Source organism: Vulpes lagopus, chromosome 10 (genome assembly GCF_018345385.1).
Source record: "Vulpes lagopus strain Blue_001 chromosome 10, ASM1834538v1, whole genome shotgun sequence".
In the NCBI taxonomy this organism is placed as follows: Eukaryota; Metazoa; Chordata; class Mammalia; order Carnivora; family Canidae; genus Vulpes; species Vulpes lagopus.
In genome coordinates this window covers 62,201,745-62,219,839 of record NC_054833.1, presented here as the reverse complement: position 1 = coordinate 62,219,839, position 18,095 = coordinate 62,201,745, and the positions used below count along the sequence as shown (strand labels likewise).

Below are 18,095 nucleotides of genomic sequence, written 5' to 3'. Positions count from 1 at the left end.
CTCGAATCCTTCCCTCAGGCTTCCAAAGTGCCTATCAAAACTATTTCCAAATTCTACCAGGCACTTTTTTAAAACCAAAGGAACACAGGTCTGTGAGAATTTAGAATATGAACGACTTTGTAAAAAACCTTGTGATTTGATCACATACAGCCCCTTTATAAACTTGAAGACACAGAGCTTCCAGACTTCTATTTCTAAGGCAAGGTGTCATCTTGTAGAGGCCAGGATGGGACTCTGTCCACGTCAGCACCAGGTGCTAACCAACAGACTCAAGTGGGAGGGAAGACTTAGCTAATCTTTATCTGCTAAAAGAACTCAATAATTCAATGGAAAGACCCTCTGTAAAGCCAAGCGTCACCATGTTTAAAGGAAAGGAAGCAGCGCCAGCAATGTAGGCCCATACCTGAAGGGGGCGTCCCTGCAGAACTGCTCCCGGAACTGCTGTTGTTCGATGTCAAAGGCTGAGCACCTCTGGCGGAGGACGGCCACTTCATTTGCCTGCAGCGGGGCCACCTGCTGTCTCACGGCGACTGCCACCTTTTTCACATTGCTCCACTTCTCAGGCAGCTCCTATGATGAAGACCTCCCTGTGGTCAGATCCACACTGTGCTCTCTCTCCCCGCAGACCTGAGGCTGGATGGTACCTGGATGTTTTCATGTCTACTACAAGGCCATGATGTCATATCATGGCACTGAAGTGGACATGACATTCGGGTACCAGATGTGATGTCATGGCACTGTGTGCCCATTTCCTGCAGCTCCCCTCCCCTGACCTGTCTCCCTGGTCGCCTGCGGGCCTGCCTATCACCTCCTTCTGAATCCACCATGGTCTTCCTGCCCTCCACCTTAAACCTGGTAACTTGTGCCCTTCTATTTTCTCAGAGCACTTGGTTATTTTCTTTTATGCCTCACATCTCCTTAGTCCACTTAGTCCATCTTAATATCTCTCAGACTTGCTTTTTTTTTTTTCTCTGAATAAAAAACTTGGCTCATCCCTAAAGGCAATTAAACCCAAAACACTTCATCCACATCAATTGTCCCATCTACCTCTGGCATCGGACTGCTTCATGTTTACAGAGTTTCCAGAATATACCAGAGGGCACATATCCGTCACACAGATAGTTTAAAAACACGAGCCTTGGGGCCTCACCAAGCCCTGTTTCTCACTTACCTCACCTCACCTCACCCAACCCAGAAACTTTCCCTCCATTTCTTTTATTCGGAAAACAAACTTCGTACTGACCTCCAGTTGCTTAAACACCATTTCTGGCAATTCTTGTTCGTAGGTCTTCAGCAATTCAATAGTCTGCTTTAAGGGCTCAAACATCTCATCAGTGCTGCTCTGCCTTTCTTTCAGGGCCATAAGGTGTCCCATAACCTCAACCAGTCCTTCGAAATCTCCTTTTTCAACTTTCTTGAGCATGCCGCTCTCACTGTTTTTTATAAACACTTCAAGGTCAGCCAGGCTAAGCAGAACAAACAGAATGTGAAGAAGCATTTTCCCTTCCACTGCTCAAAAGGAAGATTTATTTCCCAAATAATAATAGCTATTACTGTGGAAAACTTCCCATGTGTCCAGCACTCTGTGTAGCCAAGACCCTGATGGTGAGAATATGGTCCTCTTCAGAATGGCCAGTTACAAAGACAGAGACAAGGACCCCTGTGCTGGAGGAGACTCAGGAGATGGGATGTGTTACTGGGACAATAGGCAAAATGTGAGTAAGGTCTGTTCATCAGTTACTAGTTGTCCACCAATATTAACTTTCTAGTTTTGATAACTGCATTACGGTTATACAAGACGGTATTACTGGGAAAGTTCAGTGAAGGTATAAGTGAACTCTGAACTATTTTTGCAACTTCTTTTGCTAAGTCTTACAGTATTTCAAAGTGAACTTTTAGGGCACCTTGGTGGGTCAGTTGGTTAAGTGTCTGCCTTTGCCTCAGGTCATGATCCCAGGGTCCTGGGATCAGGCCTACAGAAGGATCCCCACTCAATGAACATCTGCTTCTCCCTCTCCCTTTGCTCATGCTCTCTCTCGCTCTCTCCCTCTCTCCCATAAATACCTAAAATCTTAAAAGAAAAAAAAAATTGAAAATAAAAAAATATTATGGCCTCTAAAGTCATACCACATTTGGGTTTAATTTGGACACTTATTAGATGGCCAACTCATTTAGCACCTCTGCATCTCAGTCTCCTCACCTATATGATTGGTAAAATCATTTCTGTCTCACTGGTTATCGTGGGCATAAAGTGACATTCAGTCTTTATTTCAGAAATATTTATTGAGCATCTATTACATAAAATAGCTATATTACCATAACAAGTATTTGAGCCCAACCATGCTTCCAGGTGCTGAAGATAGAATGCAAAATGAGAGAAATAAAGGCTCTGCCCTTATCAAGTGTACATTCTAATGGGAAAAATAAATAGGAAACAAATCGAAACAAATCGATGAAATCAATTGTGTAGTTTCACCTGGTGTTGAATGCTGTAAGGGGACAGAGACTATGGAAAGTCCTATTTTCTAGCAGTGGTCAGTGAAGGCCTTTCTACTGAGGTGATATTTGAGCAGAAGTGGAAATTATGGGAAGGAATGAGCCAAAGAAAGAAATGGGAGAAGAGCTGTTGAGGCAGAAAGCACAGGATGAGTAGAACCTAAGTTCAGTCTGATGTGTTTGAGGGACAGGGGAAAGGTCAGAGGGCAGAAGCATAACAGGAGGAAGCATAGAGAGAAGGGAGATGAGAGAATCAACACGGGCCAGACACTGCAAGGTCTTGTTCCCAGGGTAATGAGTTCAGATTGTGTTCTAAACATAACATTCTGAATAGGAGAATGGCATGATTTAACTTATATTTTCTCCTCTGTAGCTTGAGGAGGTGATGATGATGGTGGCATTGGAAGTGGGGAGATAAGAATGGAAGCCAGGAGGGCATTTAGGGACTCTAATGGTGATCTGAGTGACAAAAGATGATGATGTTGACTTTGGCCTGGAAGGTGGACATGAGGAGTGGTCAGGTTTAAGATAATTTCACAAGGAGACACTACGAGGCCTGCTGATAGATTGGAGGAGAGAAGTGAGGGGACGAGAGAAATCCTTAACATTTCCTGATGATGGGGTCAATGATGATGCCATCCATATAAGGATATGGGGAAAACCATGGTTTTTTTGGAGGGAGAAAGAAGAAGAGGTAAAAGTTTTAAATATATTATGTGTAAGACACCTCACAGATACCAGACACCTAGGGGAGTTATCCATCAGTCAGTTGAATGGAAGTCTTGAGCTCTGGAGAGATGAGGCTGAAAATATAAATTGGGTAGTTATTGGCACACAGACATATTTAATGTTGGGCTGATATCACCTGGAAAAGGAATGTAGATAGAAAGTTCAGGATTGAGGTATGAGGAATGTTAATATCTTGCCATCTAGAAGAGGAGAGGAGCCAGCCAGAGATCAAGACGATGGATCCAGTGAGACAGAAGCAAAACAGCAAAGGCGAGGTATCCTGAAAGCCACAGGGAGAAGTTGTTTGGGGAAGACGGAATAATCAGCTGCCAAATTCCACTGAGGGGTACAAATAAGATGAAGATGATGGCCACTACAGGATTCGGCCATGTGACCACCACTGGTGTTCTTGATGAGAATGGTTTTGGTGGAATGGTCTAGGAAAAGCCTAACTGCAGAGTAACCTGGAGAAGAAGTTGGAGACTTTTGTTTCTAGCTGTACAATGTACACAATAATATAGATAAATAACCCTTCTGCTGAAACAAACAAAACTGCTTAAACATGGGGCACCTGGGTGGCTCAGTGGTTAGCATCTGCCTTTGGCTCAGGGCATGATCCTGGAGTCCTGGGATCAAGTCCTGCCTCAGAAGGAGGAGCCTGCTTCTCCCTCTGCCTATGTCTCTGCCTCTTTCTCTGTGACTCTCATAAATAAATAAAATCTTTGAAAAAAATGCTTAAACATATATTTCAACAACATTTAAAAATGTGTCACTAAATTGGCATGAAATTAAGGAATCTTACCAGGCTGAAGCAAGCACTAAGAAAGGTTCAAGTAGTCTTCTTTTTTTAAAATTTTATTTACTTACTTGACACACAGAGAGAGCACGCGCAAGCAAGGGGAGAGGGAGAAGTGGACTCCCCACGGAGTAGGGAGCCCAATGTGGGGACTCAATTCCAGAACCCTGAGATCATGACCTGAGCCAAAGGCAGATGCTTAACCGACTGAGCCACCCAGGCACTCCAAAGCAGGCTTTCTATGATGGTTTCTACTGAACCTTGAAGACTATGAGCTGCTATTTGGATTGCCTCATTGGATGTGGGGAACTGGTGATGCTGCCTGGGGCCTACATGAAGTGAGGAGGCTGTTAAGAAGCCAGGTGTGAAACTGTGACACCATAAGGGCAGAACAAGAAATAAATTCACTAGAATAAATTCATAGAAAGGGCAAGTATGGAAACTTTCTGCTTTAGCCTGGGCACAGGTGGACCCCTGCAAGTGGAAATGCAAGTGGTCTGGGGTTGGGAGGGTCCCTTGATGACAGGCAGAAACAAATGGAGGAATGCAGACTAGAATCCAATCCTCAAAGGATTCCCACAGACAAAATTCCAAGGAACATGATTTTTACAACCAAAAGTCATGAAATGCACAAGAAAAAGTCACCATGAGTAGGAGCCAGCAGAATCCATGAAATTAAACCTGCAGAGATTTCAAATATTGGATACTCAGAATATAAAATAGCAATATTTAATATATTTTTAAAAACAAGGGCTCCTGTTAAGTGTCTTGCTTACTTGTTTGTGACCCATATAGCAGGAAAAAGTGCCTTCCCTATAGTTTCTCAGACTTCAATTCAGACTGATGAGGAAAAATAACTTGAACCTTCTGAGCACAATATATCAGTTAAGACAGAAACGTTCTCTTTAGGAATCCCCTTCAGAAGCCTAAATAAGCTCTTACAGTCTCAGTAGGTCACAGCCACTGCCCCTGACCCAACTTTAAGTTCAAATATAAATTCAGCATTGCTTGAGTCAGGAATAGAGGCAATTTTAGAGGCTCTCCAAATATATCCAGAACCTGTGTTTCTGCACGTTCCTTTGCTCTCGGAGAAGGTAGATTCTGAGAAGTGGCAAAACTTACTGGAAATTACAGGCTGTAATGGCATTACTTGGCGAAGAGAACCATAGCAAAAGCCTTTAATATGTGTTTTAGCAATTCAAAAACTATCATACTGTGCTACATTGATGGGCAATTACAGGAGAAAGAAGCTAGTCATTGGGGTAGGTCTTTATGTTACCTTTAATCTATGGCAAGGAGAAACAAAATATTTTCAAATTGACAAATCATGTCTTAAGATCATCTTCTAACATACGTTGTCTAAAACTTAAAAAAATGATTAAAAGGGAAGCCTCAATATTTGAGCAAAGAACAAGAAAATACAAAAATGAACAAGAAGAATTCTAAAATAACCAAATAGATCTAAAACTGGAATGTATACATTAAAATTTAAAGCTCAATGAATGGATTAAACAGGAGATTTAAACAAAGCTGAGGGAATCAGACCACTGTATGATAAAAGTAGAGAAGTTATCCAAACTGCAGTGTAGACAGTTGTAAACTAAGAAATCTGTTAAATAGGTGGATGATAGTGAAAAAAATCTTACATATGCTTACTAAGAGCTCAGAAGAGAGGATGGGCAAGATGCAGTCTCTGAGATCTTGGCTGAGAATTTTCTTGAATTGCTGAAAGACAATGTAAGTTCAAGAAAACTAAAAAAAAAAAATTCCAGGTGGAATTAATATAAAGAAACCCTCAAGGAGGGCACCTATCAAAGGGCATCTGCCTTTGATATATTGTGCTTAGGCATCTGCCTTTAGCTCAGGTCATCATCTCCAGATCCTAGAAAACAACTCCATGAGCTCCCTGTTCCTGCTTCTCCCTCTCCCTCTGCTCCTCCTCTCCCTCTGCTCCTCCCACTCCACTCATGCTCTCTCTCTTTCAAATAAAGAAAATCTAAAGAGATCTAAATCTCTCTCAAATAAAGAAAATCTAAAATCTAAAATAAAGAAAAAGAAAAAAAGAAACCCTCAAGATACTTCTTTTTGACACCTTTACCAAAAAGGAAATAAAAATCTCAAAAATAGCTTATCAGCTTCAGAGCAAAGGTAGAGTTTGACCAAACCAAAGCAAAAAACAAAAAGCCCCCCAAGCCCCCAGACTAACAGCTGACTGCTCAGAAGCCAAACTGGCATCCAGGACATGGAAGAACAATGCTTTCAATAAACTCACAGAATATAGCTGTTATCCTAGAATTCCCCCTTCTACAAAACCATTTCCCCGCAAGTACTAAGGGGAAAATACACACCTTTTCAGGCAAGAAAGAATGAGTTTCATCAATAGACTCAAAATGATGGAACTTCTAATGAACATAACTCAGGGAGCTAGAGACTCAAAATGATGGAACTTCTTTTTTTTTTTTTTTTTTTAATTTTTATTTATTTTTGATAGTCACAGAGAGAGAGAGAGGCAGAGACATAGGCAGAGGGAGAAGCAGGCTCCATGCACCGGGAGCCCAACATGGGACTCGATCCCGGGTCTCCAGGATCGCGCCCTGGGCCAAAGGCAGGCGCCAAACCGCTGCGCCACCCAGGGATCCCAATGATGGAACTTCTAATGAACATAACTCAGGGAGTAGAAAGAAGCAAAGAGCAAAAATGTTGGTAAATTTAATTAAATTTAAATAAATTTAAATAAACAAGTATATAAAATGCAGTGGAATTTGTGGTGTTTAAATAAATAAGAGAAAACAACTGAAATTACTGGGAATAAGAATATAATTTGATGAATGAATAGTTGAGATCAAACTACTCTAAAATCTTTGTATTAGTTGTGAGGAGAGTAACAAAACCGACTAATTCATTTAAGGATGCTTATTAAAACAGCTGTGGTAACCAGTAGACCTAACAGTAAATCTAGATCATGTAACATCCAAATTAGCAGAAGGGGAAGAACTGGAATAATAATAATAAAAAAAAACTCATAAAATTAAACCCAAAAGGAGGCAAGAAAATGAAGGAAAAAAAAAAAGAATAGAAAATATATAATAAAATGGTAGCAGAATAGATATTAATGAACAAAACTCCCCAATTAAAAGATATATTAAGGTGAATAAAACATTCAGTTCTATGCCAATTATTAAAAAATCTTACCTAATATGAAGGCACAGAAAGATTAAAAGCCAAAGGATAAAATGAGAGATACCAAGCTAATATCATACAAAGGAAATTGGTTTAGTTATATTAATATAAGACAAAACAGACTTTAATATAAGAAATATAGCCAGTAATAAAGAAGATTTTGTGTGTGGCTGAAAGTTCTAATTTGTCAGGAAGATATAAAAAAGTCAAACTCTGTATGCTCATTTAACATAACCTTAAAATATATGAAGCAAAAAGGGACAGAATTACAAGGTGAATTGACAATCTACCATCAAAGTGGAAGGTTTTTTTTTTTTTAAGCTTTTTATTTTAAGGAGTCTCCATGCCCAGTGTGGAGCCCAATTCAGGGCTTGAACTCATGACCCTGAGATTAAGACCTGAGTTGAGATCAAGAGTTGGATACTTCACTAACTGAGCCACCCAGGTATGCCAAAGTAGAAGATTTTTAATATAGCTATTTCAATAATAAATAAACTAAGCAGAAAAAGAAGACAATGAGGATACATATTTGAAAAAAATAATTAACAAGTTTGATCAAATAGTCCTGCACAGAACATTCCTCCTCCCCCAGCAGTTCTAGAATACATATTCTCTTTAGATGTGCACAGAACATTTACAAAGTTGACCATACTGTCCAGTTTAAAACAAACTTCAATAAATTACAGAAGCTTATTATATATATCACCTTCTCTGACCGCAATGCAATTGTTAAAAATCCGTAACAAAATATAACTGGAAGGACTTCCCAGGAAGATGGCAGAGGAGGACGACCCTAGGCTCACTTCGTTCCATGATACAACCAGATGGCACTCATGTCAGAAATCACCTGAAGACTGGCAGGATAGACTCCACAACTAAATGTAGAGAAGAGGCCACAGAAAAGAGGGTAGGAAGGGTGGAGACAAGGTCAAAATTAAATGAACTTGCCCAACCAGCCATGGGAGGGAGGCAACCAAGGGCACGAAGGAGGGAGAGAAACAGACCTCCCACACCAGGGAACCCACCCAGGGAAAATGAATCCCCACAACGTTTGCCTTTGAAAACCAGAAGGGCTGATTGTTGTGAGTTCTTACAACCAGTGGGACTTAACACCTGGAAATAAAAATCTGTGGGCTTGGCTCTGGGAGAGAAGGGAAGCCAAGAAGAAATGGAGTATCTGCCTGTAAAGAGACAACACAACAAAAAGCCCATGGAGATACAGTAGGGAAGCAGCACTTTGAAAGGTGCCTGGGGCATGTAGGAGGGAGAGTTATTTACTAATCTCAGAGCATGTTCTAGAGGGATAGAAATTTCTGGGTGATTCCTCCAGAAACAAAGGATCTGGCAGGTGCCACGTCCCTACCCCTGCCCCCAGCATGAACACATAGTGACCTGCAGGACTTGCTACCTAACTTGCTAGGACTGCTGTCCCACCCTCATGCTGTGCTTCCCACAGTCCATCCCTCTGGACAGCCCACCTCAGTCTGGGCACCGCAGAGCCCCTCGCCCAGAGGAATTATAAGGTGCAAAATTTGCTATCGCAGTTGTGCCAGTGCACTGCTACCACCACACTGTGCTTTGGTTACTATCCTCTCTAATATGCTCTTGCCCAGAGCCCATACAAGGTGATGCCACGGGGCTGGCAGTATGCAAGCAGCCCATACAGTGGTCAGCAACACTCCAAAGTGACTTCTGCCCTGGAGAGAGGGAAGGATAGCCACACATACCAGAGGGAAGGATAACCACGCATACCAGAGAGGGAAGGATAACCACACACACCAGTCAGACTGTGGCCCCAGCAGTGGGATGGAGGAAGACATTGGGTCTGACGGAAGGCCCTGCCCACCAATGAGATTCTCAGGGGACAACACAGGGAAAGCACAATGCAGTTTGGTGCTACTGCATCTCTAGCAAACGCCTGATCTGACTCAACTCAAGCCCAAGAGATCCCAAGATTGGCCCACTAACACCACAGGGACCAAACCCTGTCCACAACAGGCAAAGAGCCAGAGCAGATGAATGGACTGAAGGAAAAAGCAGCTCAGCTACAATAGCAAGGCACATACATCACACAAAGGAGACACCCTGAAGCATCATGTTCTGGCGAACAGAGGACACTGCACTACAGGGCACTACAGGACCTCTTCCCCATAAGGCCACTATTTTCAAGTGCTGGAGACATAGCTATCTGCCCTAACACAGAGAAACACAGATCATTAGATAAGATGAAGAGACAGAGAAATATGTCCTAAATGAAAGAACAGGACAAAACCACAGCAAAAGACCTAAGTGAACCTGAGATAAGTAATATGCCTGATAGGGAATTTAAATGATCACAAAGGTACTCAGTGGACTTGAGAAAAGAGCAGAAGACATCAGTGAGACCCTTAACAATGAGATAAAAAAGAACCAATCAGAGATGAGGAACGCAATAAATGAAGTTAAAAATATACTATATTGAATAAACAGCAGATTAGATGAAGCAGAAGAATAAAACAGCAACCTACAGGACAGAGGAATGGGAAATCATCAAGTTGAGCAGGTGATAGGGAAAAAAAATACACAAAATGAGAATAGGCTTAGGGAACTCAGTGACAACATCAAGTGTAATAACATGTGCATTACAGGGACCTTAGAAGGAGAAGACAAAGAAAAGGGACAGAAAATTTATTTGAAGATCTAATAGCTGAAAACTTCCTGAATCTAGAGAAGGAAACAAAAATTCAGATCCAGGAGGCACAGAGATTCCCCCAATAAAATCAACCCAAGGAAGTTCACACCAAGACACATAGAAATTGAGATGGCAGAAAGTAGTGATAAAGAAAGAATTTTAAAAGCAGCAAGAGAAAAGAAGGAAGTTACATACAGGGAAACCTCATAAGGCTATGAGTTGATTTTTAAGAAGAAACTTTGTAGGCCAGAAGGGAGTAGAAAGATATATTCAAAATGCTGAAAGGAAAAAATCTGCAGCCAAGAATCCAGCAAGGCTTCCATTCAGAATAAAAGGAGAGACAGAGTTTCTCAAACAAACAAGCATTAAAGGAAATTATGACCACTAAACCTGCCCTATAAGAAAAGTTAAAGGGGACTCTGAGTGGAAAGGAAAGATCATAAGAAAGACTAAAGAAAGAAGGAAGCACAAACACAGTAAAAGTAAGTATATCTGTAAAAAAACAGTCAAGGGACTCACAAAATAAAAGGATGTAAAGTATGACACCATATACCTAAAATGTGGAGGGAAGAGGAATAAAGATTAGGTTCAAAAATAAGTGGCCATCAACTTAATATAGAGTGCCATATGTAGAAGATGTTATATACAAACCTAATGGTAACCACAAATAAAAACCAGTAATAAATATGCAAAAAAATGAAGAGAAAGGAATCCAAGTATATGATTATAAAAAGCCCACTTGTCATGAGAGAAGAAGAGTGAGAGAAGAAACAGAGAAGCACTACAAAAACATCTATAAAACAAGTAACAAAATGGCAACAAATGCATACCTATCAATAATTACTTTCAATGTCAATGCTCCAATCAAAAGGCATGGGGTGATGGAAAGGATTAAAAAACAAAAACAAGATCCATCTGCCTACAACAGACTCATTTCAGACCTAAAGGCACATGCAGACTGAAAACAAAGGAATGGAGAAGCATTTATCATGCAAAGGGATGTGAAAAGAAAGCTGGGGTAGCAGATAAAGGGCTAGTTTCCAAGATCTATAAAGAACTTATGAAACTCAACACCAAAGAAACAAACAATCCAATCATGAAATGGGCAAAAGACATGAACAGAAATCTCACAGAGGAAGACATAGACATGGCCAATATGCACATGAGAAAATGCTCTGCATCACTTGCCATCAGAGAAATACAAATCAAAACCACAATGAGATACCACCTCACACCAGTGAGAATGGGGAAAATTAACAAGGCAGGAAACCACAAATGTTGGAGAGGATGCAGAGAAAAGGGAATCCTCTTACACTCTCCAATTGACACTCTCCAATGTTGGTGGGAATGTGAACTGGTGCAGCCACTCTGGAAAACTGTGTGGAGGTTCCTCAAAGAGTTAAAAATAGACCTGCCCTACGACCCAGCAATTGCACTGTTGGGGATTTACCCCAAAGATTCAGATGCAATGAAACATCGGGACACCTGCACCCCGATGTTTCTAGCAGCAATGGCCACAATAGCCAAACTGTGGAAGGAGCCTCAGTGTCCATCGAAAGATGAATGGATAAAGAAGATGTGGTTTATGTATCCAATGGAATATTACTCAGCCATTAGAAACGACAAATACCCACCATTTGCTTCAATGTGGATGGAACTGGAGGGTATTATGCTGAGTGAAATAAGTGAATCGGAGAAGGACAAACAGTGTATGTTCTCATTCATTTGGGGAATATAAATAATAGTGAAAGGGAATATAAAGGAAGGGAAAAGAAATGTTGGGAAATATCAGGAAGGGAGGCAGAACATAAAGACTCCTAACTCTGGGAAATGAACTAGGGGTGGTGGAAGGGGAGGAGGGCGGGTATTGGAGGGGAATGGGTGACGGGCACTGAGGCGGACACTTGACGGGATGAGCACTGGGTGTTTTTCTGTATGTTGGTAAATTGAACACCAATAAAAATTAATTTAAAAAAAAAAAAGAAAACTGTGTGGAGGTTCCTCAAAGAGTTAAAAATAGACCTGCCCTACGACCCAGCAATTGCACTGTTGGGGATTTACCCCAAAGATTCAGATGCAATGAAACGCCGGGACACCTGCACCCCGATGTTTATAGCAGCAATGTCCACAATAGCCAAACTGTGGAAGGAGCCTCGGTGTCCATCGAAAGATGAATGGATAAAGAAGATGTGGTTTATGTATACAATGGAATATTACTCAGCAATTAGAAATGACAAATACCCACCATTTGCTTCAACGTGGATGGAACTGGAAGGTATTATGCTGAGTGAAGTAAGTCAATTGGAGAAGGACAAACATTGTATGTTCTCATTCATTTGGGGAATATAAATAATAGTGAAAGGGAATATAAGGGAAGGGAGAAGAAATGTGTGGGAAATATCAGGAAGGGAGACAGAACATAAAGACTCCTAACTCTGGGAAACGAACAAGGGGTGATGGAAGGGGAGGAGGGCGGGCGGTGAGGGTGAATGGGTGATGGGCACTGAGGGGGGCACTTGACGGGGTGAGCACTGGGTGTTATTCTGTATGTTGGTAAATTGAACACCAATAAAAAAATAAATTTATTATTAAAAAATTTAAAAAAAGAAAGCTGGGGTAGGAATACTTATATTGTACAAAATAGATTTTGAAACAAAGACTATAACAAAAGACAAAGAAAGACATTAGATAATCATTCAGGAGACAATCCAACCAGAAGATATAACAGTTGTAAACACTATGCAGCCAACATGGGAGCACCCAAATACTTAAAGCAGTTAATAACAAACATAAAGTAAATGAGCTATAGTCATATAATAATAATAGCAGGGACCTTTAACATCCCACTTATAACAACAGATAGATCATCCAAACAGAGCATCAACAAGAAAATAGTGGCTTTGAAAGACACATTGGATCAGGTGGATTCAACAGATATAGTCAGAACATTTTATCCTAAAACAGAATACATGTTCTTTTCAAGTACACTTGGAACATTCTTCAGAACAGATCACATATTAGGGAACAAAACAAGTCTAAACAAATTCAAAATCAAAGTCATTCCACATATCTTTTCTGACCACAATACTATGAAATTAGAAATCTACCACAAGAAAAAAAATCTGGAAAGGGCATAAATACATGGAGGTTAAGTAACATGCTACTAAGCAATGAAAGAATCAACCAAGAAATCAAAGAGGAAATCCAAAAACCCATGGAGATAAACAAAAATGAAAACACAATGGTCCAAATCCTTGGGATATAGCACAAGCTGTCCTAAGAGGGAAGTTTATGGCAATACTTTGAGAAGCAAGGCAAAACTCAAACCACCCTATACCAAAAGGAGCTAGAAAAAGAACAAACAAAACCCAAAAACAGTAGAAAGAAGGAAATAGTAAAGATTAGAGAAGAAATAAATGGAAACTTAAAAAACACACACAATAGAACAGATCAATGAAATTAAGACCTGATTTTTTTAAAATTGATAAACCTTTAGCCACTCATCAAAGAGAAAGAGAGAGAACTCAAATAAGCAAAATCAGAAATGAAAGAGGAGAAATAACAATGGACACCACAGAATTATGAACAATTATAAGAGAATATTATGAAAAACTATATGCCAAGAAATTGTACAACCTAAAAGAAATGAATAAGTTCCTAGAAACATGTAACCTACCAAAACTGAAACAAGAATAGAAAATTTGAACAGACCAATTACCAGCAATGAAATTGAATCAGTAATCAAAAAACTTCCAACAAGCAAAAGTCCTGGACCAGATGGCTTCACAGGTAAATTCTACCAAATGCTTAAAGAAGCATGAATACCTATTCTCAAACTATTCCAAAAAATAGAATAAAGAGTACCAAATTCATCTATGAGACCTGCATTACCCTAATACCAAAATCAGATTAAAGACACCACAAAAAAAGGGAAGTAAAGGCCAATGTCTCTGATGAACTTAGATGCAAAAATCCTCAACAAAATGCTTGTAAACCAAATTCAACAATACATTAAAAGAAAATCACTCACCATGATCAAGCAGGATTTATTCCCAGGATGCAAGCATGGTTCAATAATTGTAAATCAATCAATGTGATACATTACATTAATAAGAGAAAGGATAAGGGGAACCTGGGTGGCACAGTCAATTAAGCATCTGACTCTTGGTTTCCGCTCAGGTTGTGATCTCAGAGTTGCAAGACTGAGCCCTGCATCGGGCTCCATGCTCAGTGGGAAGTCGGCTTGAGATTCTTTCTTTTCCTCTCCCCCACTACCCACCCCATTCCCCCATGCATGCACTTGGTCGGTCTCTCTGTCTCTGTCTCTCTGTCTCTCTCTCTCTCTCTCTCCATCTCTCAAATAAATAAATCTTTTTTTAAAATGAGAGAAAGGATAAGAACCTTCAACAGTTGAAGAAAAAGCATTTAACAAAGTGCAACATCCATTCATGATAAAAACACTCAACAAAGTATTTTTAGAGAGAATATCTCTCAGCATAATAAAGGCCATATATGAAAAACCCACAGCAAACCTCATATTTAATGGGGAAACACTGAGAGCTTTTCCCCTAAGGTCAGGAAAAAGACAAAGATGTCCACTCTCACCACTTTTATTCAACACAGCACTGGAAGTCCTAGCCACAGCAATCACGAGAATAATAAATAAAAGGCATCCAAAATGGTAAGGAAGAAGTAAAACTTTCACTATTTGCATCTGACATGATGGAATAGCTATGGAAAATTGTAAACTTGCCACCAAAAAACTACTAGAACTGATACAGCAAATTCCATAAGGCTGTAGGTTACAAAATGAATGTACAGAAATCCACTGCATTTCTACACAATAATAATGAAGCAATAGAAATAGAAATAGACATAGACAAATAAATATTACATGATCAAAAACTGGAAGAACAGTATTGTTAAGATGCCCATGATACCCAAAGCAATCTACAGATTTAATGCAATCCCTATCAAAATACCAACAGCATTTTTCAAAGAATTGGAACAGATAATTCCAAAATTTGTATGGAACCACAAAAGAGCCTGAATAGCCAAAACAATCTTGAAAAAGAAAAACAAAAGCTGGAGGTATCAGAATCCCAGATTTCAAAATAAACTATAAAGCTGTAGTACTCAAAACAGTATGGTACTGGCACAAAAACAGACACATACATCAATGGAACAGGATAGAAAGTCCAGAAAAAACTCAAGATTATATGGTCAATTTTCGACAAAAGAGTCAAGAATATGCAACAGGAAAATGTTCAACAAATGATGTTGGGGAAACTGGACCACTTTCTTACACCATACACAAAAATAAACTCAAAATGGATTAAAGCTCTAAATGTGAGACCTGAAACTATAAAAGTCCTAGAAGAGAACACAAGCAGTAATTTCTCTGATATCAGCTTTAGCAACATTTTCTAGCTATGTCTTCTGAGGCAAGGAAAACAAAAGAAAAAAAACTATTGGGACTATATCAAAATAAAAAGCTTCTGCAGAGTGAAGGAAACAATCAACAAAACTAAAAGACAACCTACAGAATGGAAGAAAATATTTGCAAAGGATATATGTGATAAAGGGTTAGTATCCAAAATATATAAAGAAGTTGTACAACTCAACACCCTAGAAACAAATAATCCAATTAAAAATGGGCAGAAGGGGCAGCCCAGGTGGCTCAGCGGTTTAGCGCCGCCTTCAGCCCAGGGCCTGATCCTGGAGACACGGGATCGAGTCCCACGTCAGGCTCCCTACATGGAGCCTGCTTCTCCCTCTGCCTGTGTCTCTGCCTCTCTCTCTCTCTCTCTCTCTCTCTCTGTCTCCTGTGAATAAATAAATAAAATCTTAAAAAAAAAATGGGCAGAAGACATGAACAGACATTTCTCCAGAGAAGACAACCAAATGGCCAAGAGATACATGAAAAGATGCTCAACATCACTCATCGTCAGGGAAATACAAATCAAAACTATAATGAGATTCCACTTTACACTAGTCAAAATGGCTAAAATCAACAACACAAACAACAACAGTGCTGGCGAGGATGTGGAGAAAGGGGAATGCACTTGCAGTGTTGGTGAGAATGCAAACTGGTGCAGCCACTGTGGAAAACAGTATGAAGGGTCTTCAAAAACTTAAAAGTAGAACTATCCTGTGACCCAGCAATCACACTACTGGGTATTTACCCCCAAAATAAGAAATACTAATTTAAAAGAATATATGCATCTGTATGTTTATAACAGCATTATTTACAATAGCCAAATTATGGAAGCAGCCCAAATGTCCACTGATAGATGAATGGATAAAGAAGATGTGGTTGGTATATGTATATAATGGAATATTACTTAGCCATAAAAAATAATGAAATCTTGCCATTTGCAACAACAAGGATAGAGCTAGGTGTGTATAATGCCCAAATAGGTCAGAGAAAGACAAATACTAGATGATTTCATTCATATGTGAAATTTAAGAAACAAAACAAACAAAGTAAGGAAAACAAACAGACAAACCAAGAAACTGACTCTTAACTAGAGAGGACAAACTGATGGTCACCAGAGGGAAAAGGGTGGGTGGGGGGATGGGTGAAATTGGTGATGGGGATTAAGTAGAGCATTTGTCGTGATGAGCATTAAGGCATAGAATTGTCAAATCACTATATTGTACATCTGAAACTAACACTGTATGTTAACTGTACAGGAGTTAAAATTAAAACCTTTTAAAAGCAGGCTCCTGAGGAATTCAGTCAGTTAAGCATCTGCCTTCTGCTCAGGTCATGATCTTGGGATTCTGGGATCAAGCCCTGAGTCAGTCTCCCTGCTTGGTGGGGAGTCTGCTTCTCCCTCTCCCTCTTCCTGCCGCTCTCCCTACTTCTGCTATCTATCTGTCAAATAAATAAATCAATAAAATCTTTAAGAAAAAAACCTTAAAAAATATCACTAGAAGAATCCAATGTTTGGAAATATTAAATACATATAAACACATCATCATGGGTATTAAAAATACTTAGAACTAAATTATAATTTTTTTTTAAATTTAATTTATTATAGTCACACAGAGAGAGAGAGAGAGAGAGGCAGAGACACAGGCAGAGGGAGAAGCAGGCTCCATGCACCGGGAGCCCGACGTGGGATTCGATCCGGGGTCTCCGGGATCACGCCCTGGGCCAAAGGCAGGCGCCAAACCGCTGCGCCACCCAGGGATCCCCTAAATTATAATTTTTAAAAATTTTTATTTATTTATGATAGTCACAAAGAGAGAAAGAGAGAGAGGCAGAGACATAGGCAGAGGGAGAAGCAGGCTCCATGCACCGGGAGCCCGACATGGGATTCGACCCTGGGTCTCCAGGATCGTGCCCTGGGCCAAAGGCAGGCGCCAAACCGCTGCGCCACCCAGGGATCCCTAGAACTAAATTATAATGGAAATATCACATGCTAAGACCTGTGAGATATAGGTAAAACTGTACTGAGAAGGGAACTCATAAATTTAATTGTTACATTAACAAAGATGGCTCAAAGTAAATAAGCAAAGTATCAATCTTAACTTAGCCAAGAAGAAAAAATAAATCTAAGGAAACAGATGGACATAATAAACATAAAAGAATAAACTATTGAAACAGAAATTAAATTATAATAAAGAGGATCAATGGATTTATAAGATGGCTCTTCATAAATCCCAGCAAGATTAATCATAGAAAGCACAAATAGAAATGAATAGAAATGAGAAGAGCAACATAATCATAGATTCTGAGGAGAGTAAACAGATAATATTATAAATTTTATGACAATAAAGAATTACATGAAGTGGATATGTTCCCAGACAACTATGACTTAATAAGGAATAGAAAATCTTAATAACTCTACAACCATTAGAGAAATTATAGGTAAAAATCTCATCAGAAAGAAAATACCAAGCCCAGATGTTCAATAGGAGATTTAAATCAAATCTTCAAGGATCAGAGAATTCCAATCTTACACTAACTCTTCCAGAGAATAAACAGGAAGGATTACTTCCTAACTCATTTTATGAAACTAGCAAAACCACAGAGCAAGACCAGAGAAAGTATGACAAAAGAAAAGTGAAGGCCAATCTCAGTTGCAAAGAGAGATACATCAGCAATAAACAATGTATTTGCAAACAAAATTAATCAGTGGATATATTGGAAAAGATAATACTTTGTTGGGCTTTTCTCAGTAACACTCAGTTGGCTTAATATTTGAAACCAGT

At 39.6% G+C, this 18,095-nt stretch overlaps 1 protein-coding gene across 1 annotated transcript in view; it reads right to left on the bottom strand.

The window, feature by feature from the left end:
• The window catches only part of DNAH9 (dynein axonemal heavy chain 9), a 335,073-nt gene that overhangs the window by 255,571 nt on the left and 61,407 nt on the right, over positions 1–18,095 (bottom strand). The window contains exons 18-19 of the mRNA XM_041771484.1: positions 1,244–1,466; positions 404–570 (exon numbers count right to left, since the gene is read on the bottom strand). Of these exons, the coding sequence (XP_041627418.1) occupies positions 404–570; positions 1,244–1,466 (390 nt within the window). The remainder of the gene's footprint in view (positions 1–403; positions 571–1,243; positions 1,467–18,095) is intronic.